Source organism: Melanotaenia boesemani, chromosome 16, assembly GCF_017639745.1.
Source record: "Melanotaenia boesemani isolate fMelBoe1 chromosome 16, fMelBoe1.pri, whole genome shotgun sequence".
NCBI lineage: Eukaryota > Metazoa > Chordata > Actinopteri > Atheriniformes > Melanotaeniidae > Melanotaenia > Melanotaenia boesemani.
The window spans coordinates 29,032,966-29,054,985 of NC_055697.1; the positions used below are offsets into that span (position 1 = coordinate 29,032,966).

General features: G+C 37.1%; 1 protein-coding gene across 2 annotated transcripts in view; it reads right to left on the bottom strand.

The window, feature by feature from the left end:
* The window catches only part of LOC121655536 (pro-neuregulin-3, membrane-bound isoform), a 435,746-nt gene that overhangs the window by 166,032 nt on the left and 247,694 nt on the right, over nucleotides 1-22,020 (bottom strand). For both annotated transcript variants that reach the window (XM_042010269.1, XM_042010268.1), the window contains exon 2: nucleotides 8,130-8,259. In XM_042010269.1, the coding sequence (XP_041866203.1) occupies nucleotides 8,130-8,259 (130 nt within the window). The remainder of the gene's footprint in view (nucleotides 1-8,129; nucleotides 8,260-22,020) is intronic.

Sequence of the window (22,020 nt, forward strand, 5' to 3'; positions counted from 1 at the left end):
TACAATATATCTGTATATCAGATGGATCTGCCTTCAAGCTGAAAAGTACTACCCATCCCCGCTTTCCTCCAATACTTCAAGTGAGCGAGGTGATCCATACGTCCACCAAACAAGTAAAGCATCCACCACGCAATGCAGCAGTCTCTTTGCTGGCATGGTTTCAGTCCTGCCACCACATGAATCTATCAGCAGATGAATGGACAGCTTGACTGCGCCTCACAAAAGCAAGTCAGTTTTAGTTTCCATCTGCACTCAAAATACCAAACTACAGTTATTTCTGTGTGTTAATGGTGCTGGACAATAAAGTTCTTCCTAAACATTTTAATTTGTTGTAAAATCAACAGGCTAAAACCGACTAAAGGCTAATGCGTGATGATTGGATTACTCGCTGCAGGGTTGGCTAATAATTTGTATCATTGTTAAAATAAAAATGAACATAAATGTGAGTTTTACAGTAGGGAACACAAGTAACCATTACATTTGTTTTGATCTCAACTCCAGCACAAAATGTAGCTCGATGGTGGCTCAACTGCATTGTGCGGCATTGAATTGCCTTTACATAACACCATGATTGTGCTGCCAAGAGATCATCAAGCCTTCATTATGTGCTAATTAAATCAGCCCACAGTGACATACTGATGTTTGGCCACCACTGCTCATATTCTCATCTCCCAGTCACCAAGAAGAGAAAAAATAGCACTCTCATTGTCTGTATTTGTCAAGGCTTTTTTTTTTTTTTTTGCCATCTACCTCCCATATTCTGCTTTCGATTTCCTGAGTTCTCCTCTGTGTGTCTTGGAGGATTCACTCGCTAAAAGCACCACCTTCTATAGTCGCGATATGCAGTCACTTATCTGTTTAGTTTTCTCCCACCTGTAAAGCATGCCATGGCATCAGCCTTGTTTATTACTGTCAGAAAGACACCAGTTGAACTCCCACTGTACCATTATTATCACACAGATGGCAATGAGGGTTTAGGAAAAAATGACAAAGCAGCAGAGAAGCAGAGAGAAAACAGATGCTAAGAAGGAAAAAAAAATGATGAATTTGAAAGAAAAAAAGGTATTTTCCTATTAAACAGCAACAAAATACTTCTATGAGTGTACTTAGCAGTACAGATTTGTTCTTGTAATGACAACAGACCTTGACATTGCTGTGGTTATAGACAACCACACAAACAGAAATGTGCACTTTAGCTTTCTACATAGTGAGCATTTGGGACATCTATATCCAAGAGGCTTTCTCTTGTCAAGGTAAATCCCTGCTGTCAAAAACAATACTGCACATTGCAAAGTGACCCCAACGTATGCTCTCTGACTCTTGCCAGAGAGCATACAGTGCTGAAGTATGAGGTTCTCTTGGGATGACACTAACGTGTGTGTTTTCGTCTGAGTGGTTGCATATGTTCTTAGAAATGCCCTATATGGGGACTCCAGGACACCAAAGAGCGACATTTTCTAACTCAGGGAGGGACTACTTTGGTCAACCCCAGACAGTACCATTAAAGTTTCATGAGACTGACATGTGCTCTGAAGCCTGTAAGCTTTGAGATAGTATTTTTTGAATTCCAAAAGACATATAAAGTAGAAAAGAACTGAGTGATTCAAAAGGAAACCATGATCACTAGGACAGCATATTTGATCCAAAATCAGCAAATGATGCACAGAGGAGTGAAGGGAGTTACTATAATGTAAAAATAAATCAACATATGGTGATGCAGCGCTGAAAAAAATAACGGCATAATAAAGCATTTAATATTTTGAGAAACAGAAAGTAAATGTGTATGCCTGTTGATGCTTTATTGTCCCTTTAAATTTTGTGCCACTTGAAATCATCATGTACCATTACATCTAAAAAAAAAATATGAAACTATGTCATAAAGAATTGGGTTTTCTTCATCTTTTACTTCCAAATAGTTGAAAAGCCTTTATGTTCCCCTTTCCAATACATTTCAAATATGTTTTAATCTCCCTATTTACTGCCAGTCTACAAGCTACTATATTTTCAATTTCATGCACACTTGCTGTTGATTTGCTTGTCAATGAGTGCACATATAAAGTAATATTATGCATCCCACTGTGCAGCAGCTGTGAGGCCTGTGAGTCAATCTGGAGGTGTTGTTCTACAGCTGAAAGCTTTTGGTAAAGCCTCAGGTCACCCAGGAAAGACAAGGCTGGTGTCCAGAGAGACTAGCAGGAGGATGAGAAGGATTGGGTAGAAGGGAAGCAGGATTACTCTCCACAAAGAAGTGGTTTGTCTGCTGCACAGTTTTCCCCCTCTGAGGTTGTTCACCACCTTCTGCCAGAGAACACAAGAATTCTTGGCAAGCGATAGATGTGCAGCGCTGCTTTGTCAGCTTTGATGCAGTCTCAGTTTGACTTGCTATTTTCTATCCTGTTAATAACGTCTTACCACTGCAAGACTTCATATTATTCTCCATTTCATGCTAATGGTTGTGGCACATCATGCTGCAAGACACGTGAAAAAGTATTTAGACAGCACTTCCTTCTTGGACTTTGGTAACTTAAGCAATCAGTATCTTAACCATTATTGATTTCTGGCTTGTCATGGTTAATATTTGGAATTGTGGGGGCCGGGGGAAAAGAAAAGAAAAAGAAAACAGACATACTAAAAGGACTGTATGATTGTGGGATATCCATGAAGGGATGAAGAGATTGTTTCTATACTGTTAGCATCTGTGTTTGTCTTCCTTGTTAACATACACTACAGACTATTCTGTTTGGTAACAAGGAGAAGAGGGTCAGCATTGGTAAACATGGAGAATTGGGCTCTTATAATCACGGACAAAGTTTGTAACATTGGAGTGTTGATAGACTCAGTTCTGACTTTAAACAGCCACATCAAAGCTGTCCCTGAGACAACTTTTTTCATGTTCAGAGAATATAAACCTAGCAGGGCTCTTAGATCCAAAGACTTGGGTCAAATAGTGCAGGCCAGAGGACTATTTGTCCAAACGCAGACAATTTTTAATCCAGGTAATAACATTTTTTATGCATCTTTGCATGACATCTGCTTGGTAACTTTTAACTTATCTAATCATTTTAATTTACAATATGATTTCATGTTTTATTTTATATTTATTTATTTTATATTTGTTGTTGCTTCTTACTGCTTTTTAATGCTTTTTTTGCACCATAATGCTTTTAATGTTTTATTTAAAGCATTCAGACACTGAATTGTCTTGTATATGAAATGTGCAATACAAAAGAAAGAAAAAAGTTGCCTTACCTATAGAACATTCAAACGTTGCATTTGAGGAATTTCATGCTGTAACAGCAAAGCCTTTTTAATCTTACTAACATTGTTTTAGACATGCAATAAAATGGTGAACACTGGTTGGAGGGGCCCCCTGTGAAATTTTGTCTGGTCCAAGAGACCCTAGAATCATCCCTGGTGAGAACAAAGCCTTAGATGTGCAGGAAAATCTTACAATTTCCTTCTGGTGCAAGGTCAGTTGCATGACCTGCAATACAGACTGGGAAAACATCTCAGCTTCCAAGCTGTGTTGGGATTTGTGTGTGTTATCTATCCACATTTACTCTCAAGAGAGAGTCTGTGAAGGACCTTAGCCTCAAGGATGCAAGCTTTGTAGAGATTTTTTCAAACCCCTGCTATCCTCACTTGCCAGATGAGATTGCCTCTGGACACTCAGGAACAGAGGGGTACCTCTTCTCGCTGGTCACTCTGGCAGGAAGAAATAAATAATCACCAGAAATCATTTTTACTCCACATCTAAAGATGGCATAAACAAAATCTCATGCAAGCTGACATATAACTAAATCTATATCTCCTTTGGCTCATTGTACAGACGACAACAATAAGGATGTGATTGCTGAAGTCACTACAATGAGTCCCTTGTTAAAGCCACCACTTTCTTTCCTAATAATAAAAGTATAAAACCGATCAGAAAAATAAGACTAAAATTAAGCTGTTTTTCTCTTTGAGAAAATTGTGCTAAAATTAAGAAGGAATTAATAAATTCCAGCATCTTTTTTTAAAGGGAATATCTTGGCCTTTTGGCACCCTCTAAAAAGGGTTATCTTACCACACCAACTAATTTTCTGGTTAGCTGAGCAATAACGACCAAATGCCAGGCTATGTTGCCCAAAGCAGTATTGGTGTGTTGAAGCATTATGTGTGTCTGTGCGTGAAAGATGACTCACACATCTCCTCCCCAACTTTGCACTCATCCCACAAAGTGCCCAAACACAACTGTCCCACACCGACAGTGCTAAACAGCACTCTGGGGGACAATCTGCACTTGTTTTACAGCTGGTCGGGAATACCACTTGATGCTTGAGTTATGACACTTTGGAAAAAATCATTACAAAAGGGATCAAGTTTCATCTCACAAATAAAAATGATTAATTCTTTGTCAAATAATGCCATAAACAGGCTCAATCCATCCCTCGTTTAGCGTCTCAATTGATCACACCTTTACAGCCTGATTTGTCTCAATTTGTTTCAAACACAAATGGAATAAGATTACACATTGATCCTGTGCTGGGCTGGAATTTGTTATTCTTTTGTTGATGAAGATAAATCAGTGTCAAACAGCATGTCAGCTGAAGCATCTTTTTTATGGTCATTTTAATATTTAGTAATTTACTGAAAAAACCTTGCTCAGTAAAGGAATGCTTTTATTAAATATCCCTGTATAGAAATTAACTCTAATAAAGAAGTATCCCCTTTTGAAATCAGCATGTTATTTTTTAAGGGAAGAACAGAACATATCTTATAGTGTTACTGCTTTATCAAACAGGCTGTTATCCAGATTCAGCATGAATGTTATATTATCTGTGATCCATACCATTCCTTTAGAAAGCTCATTGAGGTTTAAAGTGTACAGATCTACCTGATGCATGTGTTTTTTTTTTACTTCTATGCCTCAACACACACATTAGCATTCACAGAAAGTGTGATCACGGCAATTGCAGCATATCACAAAACACCATTTTTTAACAGCTCTGCTTGTCCACAGATCATGGTGTCATGGCAACACATGCAAGCAGAAACGGAGGGCAGCTGGCCTTTCCTATTTCAGTTTTAAGTTCACTTGCACCAGTTATTCGTTCCCTTACTCTCTTCTAACTCTTCTTCCTTTTGTCTTGTTCAATTATCATCTTCAAAACAGGAGGGACTGTTGTAGTTCACTGCTTTGAAAAGCAGTGTTGCTGACATGCAAGCCAGTGGTGGTGGTTGACTTTCTACAGCAAATATGTCTTAAAAAGACAACATGATTTGCTATCCAAATCTATCCATCTATCCATCTATCCATCTATCTATCAATCTATCTAGTTATATACATATATCTATATATATATATATAGATATATGTATATATGTATAGATAGATAGATAGATAGATAGATAGATAGACAGAAGTGTGTGTGTGTGTGTGTGTGTGTGTGTAAGAACCCCACCCCCCACCCCGGGAAGAAGTGTTTTATCTGTTAAGTTCCCATCAGACTCAAAACACCATTTTCTGTGTTGTATAATAAACTCTATAAAACAAACCAAATTTGTCATTTAGTTGCACTGTGTCCACAGCTGCAGTCTTCCTGTCAGCCATGATTTATGACTGAGTAGTCCTTAAGTTCTTACAGCTGCACAACATGCATTTTTAAGATAAAGTTGTGGCTGAGCTTTGAAAACCCTGCAGCAAACTGTAGGAGAAGCTTGAAATGACTAGGTTTGTTTTTATGCTTTCTGACCACAGAAATATAATAAAATACTCTTGATCTAACATTCTATTTGAATGCTTGCACATGAATGCTTTGCATCAAGTGTGTTTTAATGCACATTTATTATTACATCTCACATCAAATTTTGTTCATAATGTGTTCATGACTTTAATGAGTCTGACACTCCTTGGTGAGAACACACATTCCATATACACACTGTCACATGAGTGCAGATGTACAATCATAGCTGAGGGGAAGCAAAGAAGTCTCTTTGAAAAACAGGTTGAGTGGAAATCCTGAGGTTAGATTTTTGAAGCAGTTGTTCTGGGACTTAATTAGTAAAAGGCCCCTCATTGGAATGGGCAAAGTGCCCATGAGCTCTGCTCTCAAATCTAGGACAACTAAATCGCTCACACACATGCACACACACATGCCATTCAATGGCAACAACCAAACATATACACACTCACATAGCTGTGTTAATATGAGCAACAGAACATATTTTCATTTAAAGATGCTCTAAACAACGTTCCAGACAACAGGATGTGGCATCAGTGTACCAGGACTTTAGACCAACCAGCATCAGCTTGGAACCCTTAAACCATTCTCAGTCCCAGAAGACTCGGGCTAATGTTCAGTTTGGTGTTGTTTGTCTGGCTTTTTGGAGGTCTTTACTGCAGTGGAATATGGCTTCGTTGGTGGAGAGAACTCTATAACGTAGTCTTGAGGTTTGCATTGCACTCTACCTTTGCAATGATCACATTTTACAGCAGCAGTAAAGCACTCATCAGCCATAAGATTAAAAGCACTGACAGATAAATGGTGTTACACAACACCTCGTCTGGGCAGATGCACATCGCCTAAGTACTGGCTGCTCCTCACTGGCTTCCTGTATCTTTTGGGATTAATTTCAAGGTCTTATTATTTCCTGTTGCCTGTGAATAAATTAGCTCCTTTGAATCTTTCATTCACCTTACAACTTCACTTTGTTTTAAATAAAACTTATTGTTATTCTTTTCCATCTACATTTTATCCTTATAATTTTTCTTATTTTTACACCTTTTCTCATTATCATGACAATATTTTTTCTTCAGGAAAATAATAAAGTATTTTAAATTATTACTATTATAAATACTTTTATTATTATTGTGTAGGTTATTTAATTTAATATTGGAATGCTGCTCATTTAAAAGTTTATCTAAAAGAAAAACTCTATTGGAATTTTATCTGCTCCTATATTCAGCACTTTGTAAAATTTATTCAGAAAAAAAATCATTGTTTATCATTATTATTATTATTTATTTATTTAGTTTATTTAATGTGCCTTGTGAATCACTCAGCTCCACTAATCGTTTGCTTTGAGTAGTCCTGAGCCCAAGGCTGGCCCATGAGACCAGACTGTTTCTGCACTGGAGATTTTTCCAACCACCAGTGTGTGTTTCAACATTTCCTGTTCTTATTCTCATTTTTATTATTTGTAAGAATTCTGTTTTTGTTTCTGTTGATTTCATTCTTTTATGCCTTTTAGTTGGACTACCTCTTTTTTTTTTTACTTTAATATTACTTTTGTGCATAATAATTATTAATAATTTGGCCAACAGCAGGTGTTTTTAATGTACTTTAAAAATCAACCTGACGTTGCTGGAAAATCTTCTACTTCATATTGTCATGAAATTAATTTCACATTTGCAACCAATCTACATTTTTTTCTTTATTTAGATAAGTCATTAAAACTTCCTGCTAATCATTTTAAAAACTTTGGGCCTATTGTCTACATCACTGGCACTTAACCAATATAGCCTTTAGCTCCAATAGGCTTCAACTCAGCGGTAGAAGCCATACATGCACAACAAAGAAGAAGAGCAATAGTTCCCTCTCCCTCTATGCAATGGACACATTCAAAAAAGCTAAATTGAGAGAAATCTTTTTTGTTGCCCTTGAAACTCCATAGCTCACAGCTTTGCAAAGCCTGGGTGGTCTCAGCTGGGATTCACAGTATTAACAGTCATTGATCCATTATCTCAGTGTCTCCAAAACTATTTTTACTTTGATAATGAAATTACTAAATGTGTGATGAGCTCATTACGTACAAAGATGATTTCAAAAAGCAGAAGTTGTGTAATTAGCTTAAAATATCTGCCCAGAGTTTAACAAGCAATCAACAGAATAGAAGTTAATGATTCCACAGGAGGAATTTGAGAATTGAGAATTGCCTTAGACCCACAAATCCAAACAAAGGTTATACTTGTACACTGCCCCACAAAAATAACACAACCATGTACATTATGCTGTTTGAGGGTAAAATTCCACATTTTCACAAGCAAAGCAGGTATACATTGTAAAAAGCCTCAGCAAGCAGAAAGTTAAAAAGGAAAGTAGAAGAGGATAAAGAAGTAGACAGAATTAGATGAAATCATTGCTTACTTGCAGTGCTTGTGAGGGCCACTAAGTGTCTCGATGACAAAGCACTCGCCACCATTTAGGCAGTAGGCCAAGTCCTTCTCATGGCAGGGTTTGAAATGCTCCGAGTGCAGTGGAGGGACGGTTGGAGATGCTGCAAATCAAACAAAGTTAAATGTATTGGTTACAATCAAACCCAAAATGCACAAATAAAAATTGACTTTATAGAGAAAGATAGAAAGTGACAGATGATTATGGATACAGAAGGATTTATTTCTCTAGGTTTATTTAGTCTTCAACAGTCATGCTTAATGCCTGTGTTTATTCATTTTCCCGTCTTCCAGAGTTACGCATTTAGTTGTCTTTTCACTCCACAATTCAACAAATTGATTATCCCATCATCCAAAATGGCTGCAGAGAAAAAGAGTAAAGCAAGTATGTTCTCCATGTACTTACATTCCACCCAAGAATACCTGATAAGAACACCCTGCTGCACAACTGGGATAATACCAACACACTTTTGTTTACCCTGCAAAGTCACCAACAAAAGATGGATGGAGGACAGGTAATAATCTGTCCTGCTGTGATTAATACACCATGGTGAGAGCAGTACTGGTGAAAAGCTTAGCCTCTATGATGGCGGATGATTCACACTACTGAAAGAATCTGCACATTAATGGACGATTTTATGATTAAAATGAACAAAATAACCTAGTGGTGTTTGACAGAGGAAAAGGACACACTGGAAAAGTCTGTGAATGACATTAAGGACATTTTACTGCTTGTTTGGGATAATCTACAGTGTACAGCAGAAAAGATAAATGGAAATGCTGAAGTTTCCAGGAGTGCAAAGGCAGTCATCCATCAGCAGAGTTTTCACAGACTGAGATGCAGTAGGTCAAGTCATGGCTTTGAGATGTGGGTAGAAATCCGATCTGCACTATAGATGATGTCGTTATTAAGACCAAAATGGACTGCTGGCTGTTTCCTTTGTGCTTGCAAATGAGAAATAAGTCTGCTAAGGGTCCTCATTAGCCAAATCTAAGTCATGTTTTCTTTTTCTTTTTTTCCTTTAAGTAGCTTGGCAAGAAGCGAGCAAGAAGTGATGACCCAGAATTTTACGCTTCAGTGATTAAGAATCAGTTTTACTCACAGGATGCTGTTATTTCCAATAGTGCGCTGATTACTGTATGAGGTTGTTACTTAATGATGGGTGGAAGATGCATCAAAATATAGTGAGCTTTTGCAATCATGAGCTAAACAGAGATTGATAATGACCAGGGTTTTGAAAGGAAGAAAGGTGACATATTTCTTTATGGCCTCAGATAGCTTAATCAGTAGTATGAAGCACACGGTTGTTTGGTGGGTTAAGTGATGAGGTCCTGACTGGGGACCGCCTACAACTGTTGTGTAATTATTAGATCGTGATGGAGTAAATTCGTTTCAAAGGTGAGGCTAGGGACTTAGTAAATGCATGCAAATGGATTCATTATATGTAGATGTCAGCAGGTTTGACTAAAACACTGCATGATGGAGCATACATAAAAAAACATAAATAGATAAAATTAATAAATAAATTATTCCACGTCTCAAATAAAAAGCCTTATACAGTAGTTTTGTGTACCTTTCTGTAGTTCAATTGGCCATTTAGCTGAGGAGAATATTCAAATAGTTTAACAATAACAGCTATTTCTGCTTTCCTTCCCTCTTTTTTTATTTTTATTTTTTTAAAGAAACCAGGGGTATTATTTATGCCTAATAAATGGGTGTCTAGAAAAAATTCAGTTGCAATTTTCATCTTATTCAATGTTGTTAAGGATACAGTCCTAAAAGAGAGTCAAAGTGCAGAGCCTGGGGTTACAGTAGAAACGAGGATAGGGATCTTTTTATTTTTAACAAGACAGTGCCCTTTTAATAGCTTTACAGAGCTTAGCACACATACACCAGACACAGTGAAAGAACTGTGTCATTAACTGCAGTAGCTAATTCAGCACCTGCCTTGTATCCTGTCTAATTTCTCTAAAATCTCTCTAACCAATAAAAGTCAGTCTGGTGACTCTTGTCTTCTCTCTGGCTTTGCCACTTTATTTCTTTTCCTCGCTTCCTAAAATGATGTCCTCTGTTACTTTGTGGAGTTAGCCAGGTGTGCATTCTTAATAGCCAGTGTGTTGATGTCCAGTTGCTGGTGTGTAAGGTGGTGCTGTAAAGCAAAGCGCAGCAGTAATGCGATGCCCTGAGCTGGAAAAAGGGGTTGTGTAGTGCTGTCAGTTTGCCATCAAAACAACAAACTTTGCATTGTGGTATTTTATTAGTATTATTACTTTGTTTTCAGTTGCTTATTGGTTATTGCTAACCCTTTAAAAAAAAAGAAAAAACAAAGCAAAACAAAAAAAAGAAAAAAAATGAAACAAAAGCAAATCATACATATTTGGATGAAGACTATGTAAAATTTCTTGCTTTATCATGGAGATAGTGCCGTCATCATTATATAGAGGTGGATTTACAAATATGTTGGAATGTAAGTTGTACATCTTCTGCAATTTAATACTTCCATCACCATGAAGATCTGTCAGAGATGGTATTTGTGTGTGTGTGGTGTGGACAATTCCTATTTCAAACATTAAAACAAAGATCTGCACCACACAAGCAACAACTGCATCTTTTATTTTTAAAACAGATATTTTTGTGTTTTTTGTTTTTATTTGTTGTTTTTTTTTTTTTGTTTGTGTTTTTGTTCATTTGTTTTGTCCCACCCAACATAATTTCATGCTTGGACTTGGCTGCACTGTGTTGTTCGTCCGGGCGATAACTGACACAAGTGCCATTTGTCATCTTCTCTTTTTGTTTTATGTTGACAGAGTTGTCACAAAGCACTGTGGGTTGTTTAGCTTAACACTTGTCATCTGTCAGCGCAGACACTGTATGCACTTGAAGAATTGTGTGGGTTTTAATGAAGATGAGAGTCGACAAAAAGAAAAAAAAGTAGTCTTTTGGAAATATCAGTGTAAGTTTAAAACTCTGCTTGCAGAAGGCAGACGTCAATCAGAGCAAACAAAAACAGTCCAATTTACTCCTCTATGCTGTGAGGAGGAGATGAAGGAGAGGGGTGCCACAAGGATCAATAAGCCATTGACTGCTGGATAACACCAACCTCTCTTCTTTTGTCTCTTCATTTGTGCATACTGCAAGAAAATGAGGAAAGAAATTTTTATCTGTGCATCATAGCACTGCCTGTTAGTTGTGGAGAAAAGGCTGCAGCCATTTATGTCACAGTTTACTTTTATTGAGAAAAAAGACAGCCAAGATAAATTAGAAATATTTCTGAACTTCTAAAAACCACAGATGTCTATAGGAGACCCTCTCTCCAGAGTGTACCCTGCTTCTTGCCTGCTAATTGATAGGATAGGCTCCAGCTTCCCTGTAATCCTGAATTGGACTAAGCAATATAGAAAATGGATGGATAGATGTCTTTAGGAGACTTTCAGATAAACACAGACAGAAATCCAGTCCCAACTGGGTGCAGCTGAAGCAGACTACAACTGCAGGGTGTAAGATGCTGGCAGGGAAAGCTTACAAGAAGCGTTATAACCAAGCGGCTGGTATAGTGTATAGGAACATCTGTGCAGAGTATAGACTGGAAGCCCCGATGTCAAGGTGGGAAACACCTCCAAAGGTGGTAGAGAATAACCAAGCTAAGATCCTGTGGGACTTCCAGATCCAGAACGACAAAATGCTAATGGCAAACCAGCCAGACATTGTGGTGATGGACAAACAGCAGAGGAGAGCCGTTGTGGTTGACATCGCAATACCAAGCAATTGCAGCATCAGGAAAAAGGAACATGAGAAACTGGAGAAATACCAAGCCTGAAAGAAGAACTTGAGAAGGCCTGGAAAGTGAAGGCAACAGTGGTGCCCGTGGTCATCGGAGCACTCGGGGCAGTAACCCCCAAACTGGAAAAGTGGCTACAGCAGATACGAGGACAAACCTCATACATCTCGGTCCAGAAGAGTGCAGAAGAACACAGAGAACAGCAAAGATACTGCGCAGAACCCTCAAGCTCCCAGGCCTCTGGTAGAGGACCCGAGCTGGGATGGATGAGAGACGAGGGCGAGGGGACATTTTATATATATATATATATATATATATATATCAATTAAACTTATTGCCATTATAATAATTTCTTACCTTAAATGTTTCTGTTCATTTATTTTTACTCATGCAAAATGAATCAGTATAATGCTCGAATATAAACTCCCACACTTTAGAGCCAATGATAATGACTGCAGTCCATTATACAGAAGGTGGATCAGATTTATATTTTTCACTCGAAGCACTAGTTAGAAATTCTGAATATAGATATGCAGTTTGTTTACAAGGCTAGTAAGTTTGGCACATTTTGGCTGCTTTTTATCAGCTATTCCCAGAAAACAAATGAGAGTGTCAGAATTCCTAAACATCTGCTGCCCATAAAATATATAAAAATATATAAAATATCTTTGCTTATATAACTGAGACTGTGAATGGGAATCTGTGGAATCTCAAGGACACATCATTGAGTTACTCAAGATCTACTAAAAAGTTTATAGCTGAGGAGCAGCGTGGTGGACTTTAAAGCAGATTAAAGTTATAAACCTAGTCTACACGATGTGAGTCTCGGCTGTCATGAAAGAATCATGAGGAAATCAATCTGGTACACACGGATACAGGTTAAAAAGTCAATATTGTGATGGTCTTGTGAGTGAATGTTGCCAGGGAATCATTTTTTTGATGGATCATCCTGCAGCAACCGACTTCTACCGACCAACCCAAAAAATGTATCGTGGAATAATGTGGCGATACAATTGTGGAAAAAAACAAAAAGCACATCTGATCAAGCAAAAGAAATAAAAAGCCTGTTTTATATGATATACACTCCAACTCAGAACATGATCGGACCACAGAATTTGCAGCTGGAAGCAAAAAGGGATCTGTCTACCTATTTTACATCTGTAATGTGCATGTAAAATATCAAAAAACGAGGTAGTCGGGAATTAAACTTTTGTAAATTATACATTTCTTTTAGTTAACAAGGACTGATGTAAAAACAACTATATCTACTGTCTTCATTCTTTATTTAGGGTTTAATCTAATTTAAATTTGCCTAAAATTCGGCAATGTTATAATTAAAGCACGATAAGTATGCTGGGAAAGTTTAGGTGTAGTGTAAAAGGTGTCCACCAGGGGGCAGAAGACAAGTATCAGATTGTATCCAACAGTGTTTTAAGTTAGGTTAAGTGATGCAAAAGGTCTCAAAAACTGTATGTATCAAATCTGATAACCAATAAAGGGTTAAGAATATGGCTTGATAGGCACAGTTTCATATTATTTGCACATATGCGAATATTGTTAGTTAATTATCTTTCTTTCTTTCTTTGCATTAAGAAACCAGTGAGATCAGGTTTTGATTGATTCGATTTATAGATCCCTTTTTCATAAAGTGTGAAAATGAGTCACCATGAATGACAGGTGCTACCATCACCTCCTTTGAGTCATTAATCTTGAACTGATAAAAAAAAAGAATCTTCTAACTTTTTAGAAGGAGCAATAATAACTTATTGCACAAACTTGCAGAAAACCTGGTAAACTGATGAGGATTTTGCAGTCTAGACAAATCATACTGTAACGTCTCCAAACTGTTGCGAAGGAAAACATTTGCTGGCATTAGCATTTTTTCTGAATTAATTACTCTAACTAGGCCATTTTAAAATGCTCTGTTTAAGCACTATTCATGTCATATTTTAAGAGGAGCTTACAATTACCCACAAAACACTGATTCTGTAAAAATGTGAAACATGACAGGGTGGTGAACATGTTGCTATGATACTAAAAGCATAAGTTACATTAGGTTATAGGCATGAAGGCAGAATCCACTGGGGGATGTGTAGAAATGTGTCTTTCTTTCACATCTTTCACATCCTCCTGCCGATGTTACATCATCTTTCATCTTTGCTTACTATGTGCTTTCTTCTATCGTCTATTTCTTTTCATTAGATTAATGTGTGCATGTGTTTTTGTGGAGGGGGGTATAGAGACAGTCCCATCTGCACGCCTGTAATAGTGCCCTTCATGGATGACATTCCTCCAAAGTGGCAGACAGACAAGCTGCCAGTGAGGCAGCCATGCTAACACATAGCAAAGAGGTCTACCCTGATGGGCCAATTAATGAAGAAGCAAAGATGAACAGACAAGAAAAAAAGATGCAAACAAAATGCAGTGATATCTGGTGTAGAAAAAGGGTGTGTTAAACCTGTCGGGTGTCGGTCAGCGGGGATCATTCGGTGCAGCAGCTTGCAAAGACTGAAGAGAACCATGTTACAGTTAATGGTGAAGACAATTGGCAAAATAAAGGAAAAACCTGGCAAACATTGCTCCCTTAGAGGGAACATTCACTGCAAATCAATACACAGTTATCCATGATCACTGTTATCCTATGATGCAACAGTTCTTTCCTTATATGAGACATCTCTTCCAGGAAAACTTTCCCTACATCTATTGGGCCACAAGGGGTCTCTGAAGGAGAAGGAGCATGATGTGATGTCTGTGCTTCAGCCTGGAAAGCATTTGTTCCTAAAATGACTGGACCAGTCAAAATTCTCCAATCAATTTAAAACTAAGTCACAAAGAGTTCTGTTGACCCTAAATCTACTAAAAGAGACAAATTATTTGAAACTGCTGTGTGAGTTGTTTCTTGTTTATGTGCTGGAACGGCAAGTTGGCATTTTAGTTGTATTTCATTGCGCATGGTGGCTTTTTCATCCAATTTACAAAAAATAAGCATTCTATTCTACAGTCATTTAATCATGCATATTCAAGAGTGAGGAAAAAAAATCTGTACTGGTTGGCACATTTCCCTGTGGAGTAATTGAAAGTGTGAGGCTCATATGTCCATTTCCACATTCACAGCAGATTTGGATTTTTTTTTTAATTTTCTGTTATCGGAGCTTTGTTCACTGCACATATAATAACTTGTCTGATATAACACATCAAGACAATTAAAGCAAAAATAAAATCAACAATTATTTTACATAAAAATTACAAACAACTTGCACAGTGAAATGATTTCATATCTCTTTACTATGAGAACCTCTAACTTTAGTTCTTTGCTCGTTTGTGAAAAAAGCCGCCTGTTCCCTGTAATGCATTAATACAGGACGTCAAATTTAGGCAGTAGTAGTTCAAGACAAGTAATGGTTACCTTTACCTCTGTAGATCAAGATTATATTTGCTTTTAATTGTGCATTTTTATCATGGCTGCCTCTCTTATTGTGCATTTGTTTGAAGTGTCATTTGTGCACAACCTCAGACATAAACGCCACACGTTTGCAGCTGAGCGTTTGGAAAACGACACAGCGTGGTTCTTTTAGTGGCCTTATATATCTATGACAATGATCTTTCTGCCATCAACCCAAAATCAACCAAATGCTTACCTCTATTGTCACCAAGTTATTATTTGTCACACCCTACAAATGAAGCAACTTTCTAATGTAACCGTTAGAGGAATCCTGCAGTAAGAAGCAGAGCACACAAACATCTAGACAATTATCGCTACGATGGAGCCGGTCGCCAATGAACACAAGGTTAAAAAGACAATATGGGCTCGGCCTTACTCAGTCTGTCTATTTCATTGTTAGTGTGTTTGTTTAGATTAGTATCTTTTCAGTCAATGATGCCCCAGCTAATGTTCCAAGATTAATCCAAAGATACTCTTTAGTTTAACTTCTTTTTGTAATAGAATTCACACTTTAGATTCACTGTGTTCTGTGCACAAACATACAAAACCCCAAATGGTTTAACCAAAATGGCTTCTTTTCTACTATCCTCATGCTCTTTACACTTTGTATTACATGGAATGATACATAAATGCACGTGTGTCAACCCAAAGACATAAAAAAGTGCGTGCATCTGGTGCTTTGACAAATTGAGTCGTAATTGCTTAGCTGACCATTTATACAATGTAAATCAAATATTTAGAAAAACCTCCTGCTTGCTAATATTCTTAAATGAGTATCCCAGGATTGACAATTTGTACAAATTTTGAGTTTGAAAAAAATGTCAAAGCAATGCTACAGGATGCTTGTGTCTCTTCCCCTGTAAGTACTTTTCCACTGGTATTAAGGGTGGCACATTCTGCCGGTTACCACTCCAACAATCCATAAAACTGCACTTTTGTGACATTTGCAGTTCAGACGCTACATTTAGACAGATTGTGGTTACTGTTACTTGACAGAAATAGTCAATTTGTGGTTTGACATGTGCAAGATGCAACAAATGATGTGATACTGTGTGATGCTGCTGTGCAGGCCTTGTGTCACTTAATTCTCCAAAACAGTCGTTTCTGGTGTTGTCTTTTTTTATAAGAACTTAGACAAACTAGTCTAATGAACTGTGTTTTTTTCCCCTGGTGTTTTCTTTTTTTTTAAATAAAAACTTCAACAATAACATTCATATAAATATTTAAAAAAATCCTGTAATGAAGGATGGTGCCATGTTTCCATCATGAATGAAGGAGTGAAACCCTGGAGCATCTGTATTGTGTTATATAAGCTTTGCTGCAAGCTAGATACTTCTGGGTCACTTCACTTTACATTATTTATTATTAGAAAAAAAATGAAAAACAATATTTTTATATGCACCCTGATGCCCCATTTGCATGCTAACATTTAAAGAATGTCCCTGTCTAAAAGACAAAGCGGCATAGCTGAGAAAATATGCTCTAAAGTGAGTAACAACGGACCTAGTTACAGGTATTTTGCAGGTAAAGTTGTATACCTGAGGCTGACTGATGGACTTTGAGGATTTTTTACTTTTTTAACAGTAACAATGTACCTTATTATTTACCAGAATCACTAAATGTTAGTAAAGAGAACATCATCAATAGTCTATTCCTGTATTTGTAATGTCAAAACAGATCATGATACCTAAAAACAAGCATAAACATTTCTTTACTGTAGAAAGAACTGTAACTGAGATTGTGCCTTTCAGAATTTAATTTAAATTTAAAGAGCAATACTTGGCACTAAAAGACACACAACTGTCTCAGCACCATCTTGCTGAATTGCACTTCATCTTATTGGTAAAACTTGACTGTGTAGAAGGTTTAATTTCCTATGAATCATCAGCTATTTCAGAGTCATGATGCCAGAACACCACAAATGACTGTGGTCAGTTTTTAATTTGTTTTTTCTTTGCTTTAGGACCCATTTGTTTTAAAATAAAAATCATAACAGAAAGTCTTTGTGGAATTCTTGTGGAGTGTTGTGGGAATATTAAATCCAAACAATATCTCCATCCTTGGAAAAGAACTACTGATGTCTGACTATTCTTTAAACGATAAATTCAACAACCCAGTTTTCCTTTGGGGAATATTAAAGCATTACTCAATTAAATGTAATCCCTAAAAACACTCAATGTTACAGCATTTAAACTGCAAATATAGCTGAAATGGCTCTCAGTAAGAGCAACTTAATTCATAAACAGGTAAACACTGTTAAAAAAAAAGAAAAACACTATATGAAAGAAGAAATTATTCTTTTACAATTGTTAATGACAAAAGTTTTAGACGTGATGATAATGCCACGTTGTTATCAGCATCCTCAATTAAACTTTTTACATTTTCATATTGATTTCCATCATTTCTCAAAGTTAACTGTCTCAGACAAAATGTTTTTTTTTTTTTTTTTTTATTTAAATGGTTTAATGGTTCTTTTCTGGAGTTTTGTAGGTTGTTAAATTTTTTGTTAGTTATTCTAGGGAAAAAAAACAAAACAAAGTTGTTGATTAAATCATGAATTTTTTCATTGCAATTAATCATCTGAATATATATAAATACATTTTTCTTGGGTTTAGTTTTATCCAAGTGTATTTGATAATAAGTTATTATTTCTGCCAAGGCGGAAATCAGGTATTCAGCAGCATTGGTTTGTCTGTCTGTCCGTTAGAAACATAACTCATAAAGTTATGGACGAAACTTAAATTTTCAGGAAATCTCAGAAAAGGAACAAAGGACAAGTAATTAGATCTTTGGGGGGATCCTGATCGTTGCTTGGCTTCGGGGATTTTTAATGGTTTTTTTTTTTATTATGGGGAGATAGAAGCTCTAATCAATAGAATCCCTAACTCAAAAATAATGACACAATCCACAATCACAGGCAGAAAAAAATGACAATGGCTGGGTGGAGGTCTGTGCTTTGAGTGCTTCCAGTTTTACTAATTGTTTGACTAAAATTAAGCAGAACATATTTATTCAAGTCTATTGCCTTTCTTATGCTCTATTCATCCCTCTACACACACACACACACACACAGATACGTATATGTATATATTATACATAAATATATATATATATATATATATATATATATTCGAGATTTCGAGTGACACTGACATTAATCTCATTCATCTTATTTCTCTAATTCAATTTGTGGTTCCGTACTTTCCCACGACATCACTGTGGCTGTGGTGGTGTGAGGATATCATTACTGCACAGCAGGATCCTGTAAGATAACGGTGCACCTTTGTTCACCCCCCTCTCTTATACGGCAGCTGTCTTATAAATATCAATCAAATCAACCTGACTGGTACCAAGGCTCCTCGGGGATAAGAGTACTGTTTGGTGATGTGATGTACATTTTAAGCTGTTTTGGATTTTTTCTTTTTTTTTTTTTTTTTTGTAATTAACATGTTTTGTGTGGCATTTAAACACAAAACAAGATTTTTATTTTTTACATAAAATTTTATGTTCAGGAGCTTGTAATGCTCATGTATTGATCCTTTAGCTTAGAGTATGACCACATGAGCAACACACCTATTTATTTGGATCCAGCTCTTTAGTTTCTGAATATATGCATTGTTTTACATTTGTAAGTGTTTCACTGCATGTGCACTGTGACTGTTGGGTGCTGCACAGAAGCAGCAGAGTGCAGCCACAAGATTCACTGCATTGCAGATGCTTTGCCCAGTGTGATGTGACAAACAGGCCTCTGTGCTTTGACAGCACAGCAAAAAAACAAAGGAACAAAACAAATTAGCATTACTTAAGCAACAGGATGATCATAAAAGTCTGATGCTTCTGAAATCTGAAAAAAAAAGAAAAATATGAGACATAAACTCACTCCTGTGGCTCATTTTAAGCACACCTGCTGGGTGCAGATAGGCCAGGTTCTGCTGCTAATCTGTCTGTCAGTCAGCCCTGCCAGGCCAATAAAGTCTCCACACTTCTCTCTGTTCTGTGTTCGGATCCTATTCACAGGACACCTCTAGGCTTTGCCAAATAAATAGTGCTAAGTATCAGGCCTCATCCCGGCTCCTGGCCATCTGGCTCTGTAGTGGAGAAATTCATTACTCTCCAGGTGATAGCTCCAGCACACTCTCTGTGGATTGGCTTTGTATCCCTGCAGGTTCCAGTCTGACACCGGAGATTATAATCGCAAACTGGCTGCATATGTGGATGCGAATGCTGAACTGCTGCTTCTGCTCAATCCACTGCTCCCCATCCTGCTGTTATCACAATCATCATCATCATCAGCACTATTTTATGCTGTTGCAGCAACATGTATGCTACTGCATGTTTAATTATGTATTTTCTATGTTGTGGAAGCAAGATGAAATTAAAAATGAGATGGATTTCCTTGCTGTCCAGTCTGTGAAGGTGTAAAATATGTGAATTTCTTTAACTTTATTTCACCTGAATAATTCTAAAAAATATTCAATTAAACTAAAATGAATACCAATATGACACTGAAACCAATCATTACCAAAATATCTTCTTTACAATAGCCAAAAGAGCCTCTGAGAACACAGAGGAATGAATCCCCTGCAAGGTATGAAGTTTTTTGAGCGTGAAGGTGATGGAGGACTTAAAATGTGATTTGATACCTAGCATTCATAACTGCAGTGTGAATGCCGAGAAAAACTCACTTTGAGGATGTGTTTTCTGTCAAGGAGTTCCCTAATCCCTGTAGATATGTCTTGCTATTTTTCGCATCTCAGTGGCAAACACTAAGACTCATTGTTGATAGTGTTGATTAGGAAGAGTAGGAGGGTTATGACTTGAAAAAAAATGTCTACTAACTTGTCCTGCTGGTTTTCTTTAAGTAGCAAACCTCTAGAGATTTGTTTTCAACATTAGGTTGTTGCTCTATTATGAATCCGTACAGATGAACAGACCTGCTCCTGTTCTGTGGCTAATATCACTGTCAAGATTGGAGGTCACACAGCTGAAGTTGACTGACTTGTACAAATAGTGTGAGCCCATTCTGAGCCAACTAAGTAGGACAAACAACTAGTTTTCATCACTTTTTTAAAAGAGTGTTCATTCTTTGCTGTAGCTGTTACAAAACTAAATAAATAAAAAGAAATGGGACATGCATGAAATGCATACCACCTTCAGCCAATACATCACTTAATCTCGGGGGCTTAACCTTTGGTTGTGTACGTGCTGTTGGGCACTTTAATTGCATGACCTGAAAATAAAACAAAACCAATGAAAGCCTATTACTGAATAATTTGTGCTATAAATGAGTACTACCTTATGTGTTCACATTATTGCATGATTCATTAATGATACCAAATCACTAACCCCTTTAATTTCATTGATTCTTTTTAAGTTGGTGGAGATTTTGATTGATAAAACATGGGATTTTATTTTATTCTAAGAAGTCATTACATTAATTTCTTAATTACCTTGATTCTTTAAAAAAATATATAATCTGTACATGCTGGAAAAAATGTTTTTTTTTTTTTTTTTTAATTACTGTCAAATAGTCTTCACTCAGTATGTATACTCTATCTGTATACTAGAAACTACAGCTGGGCAATTAATCGATAAAATCCATAAATCAAAATTTCTGTTTCTGACTATTTATTTTTATGAAAATGTGGATTTTCTTTCCCTCTTTTATATGCACTGCAAACGCTCTCCTTGGACTTCAGTAGTTAGAAGCAGGCTCAGCCCTCCCTCCACACCAGAACAGTGTTTGTCTGAAAGCACTAACAGATATACAGTGAAACAAGCAGTCACTCACGCCTGGAATTCAGCTGTAAATATAACCGCAGTGAGAACTGCTTCTCTCTTTGAGCTGCAGAAGACAACTTCAACCCACAAACTCTCGTTAACAGACGACCAACATTGGGTAATTATTTCCGCTGTGGGTCCCGTATGAAAAGGATCCAAAAGGGTAAAAAAAATTCCTTTAGAAAATACTGAAAATTTGAGATATAGGAAGGTAGAATGGTAGATTACACCTTAGACTACCACAGAACTTTATTTAAACTCCATTTTTAAACAGCCTACAAAACAACAGAACCAGTGATACATTATCTGACAATTTGTGCAGCTATTGCAGCCTTAAGTTTGGGACATGTGAACAAATTCCATGTTTTATGTGGGTTTGTGATGAATATTTACATAGTCCAAAATTCTATAATACACAAACACCACAACACAGATTAATGGGCAACCTGCCCCATGTGTACACACTAAAACACACACAGACAGAGACAGTGTGATCAGTCTTGTCAGCCCCACCACCCTGCCCACATGGCATGCAGAGTGAGCTTCTTAATTAAGTCAAGAAGAAGCTTTTACTTTTGGGAAAGACTCATTTGTCCTCGTTCTGTGTCACCGATGGCTGCAGGCCTCTAATCACACACAAAGAGAGAGAGACAGCGAAAGCTCGGCTGCTTGCTGGGTGCCAACAATTAACCTTCTCGCTGAGACTTCCAACAGTGAATGTGGTCTTTGAGGAGAGTGATTCTCATTTGTTACAGTCCTTCACGTGTCCTATAGTCTGCAATTCTGTCATCTGTCTGGGCACGTTGACAGTCATTACTTTTGCCTTCACCTGTTGTTTGGTTAGCTTTTGGAAAATATGGCTA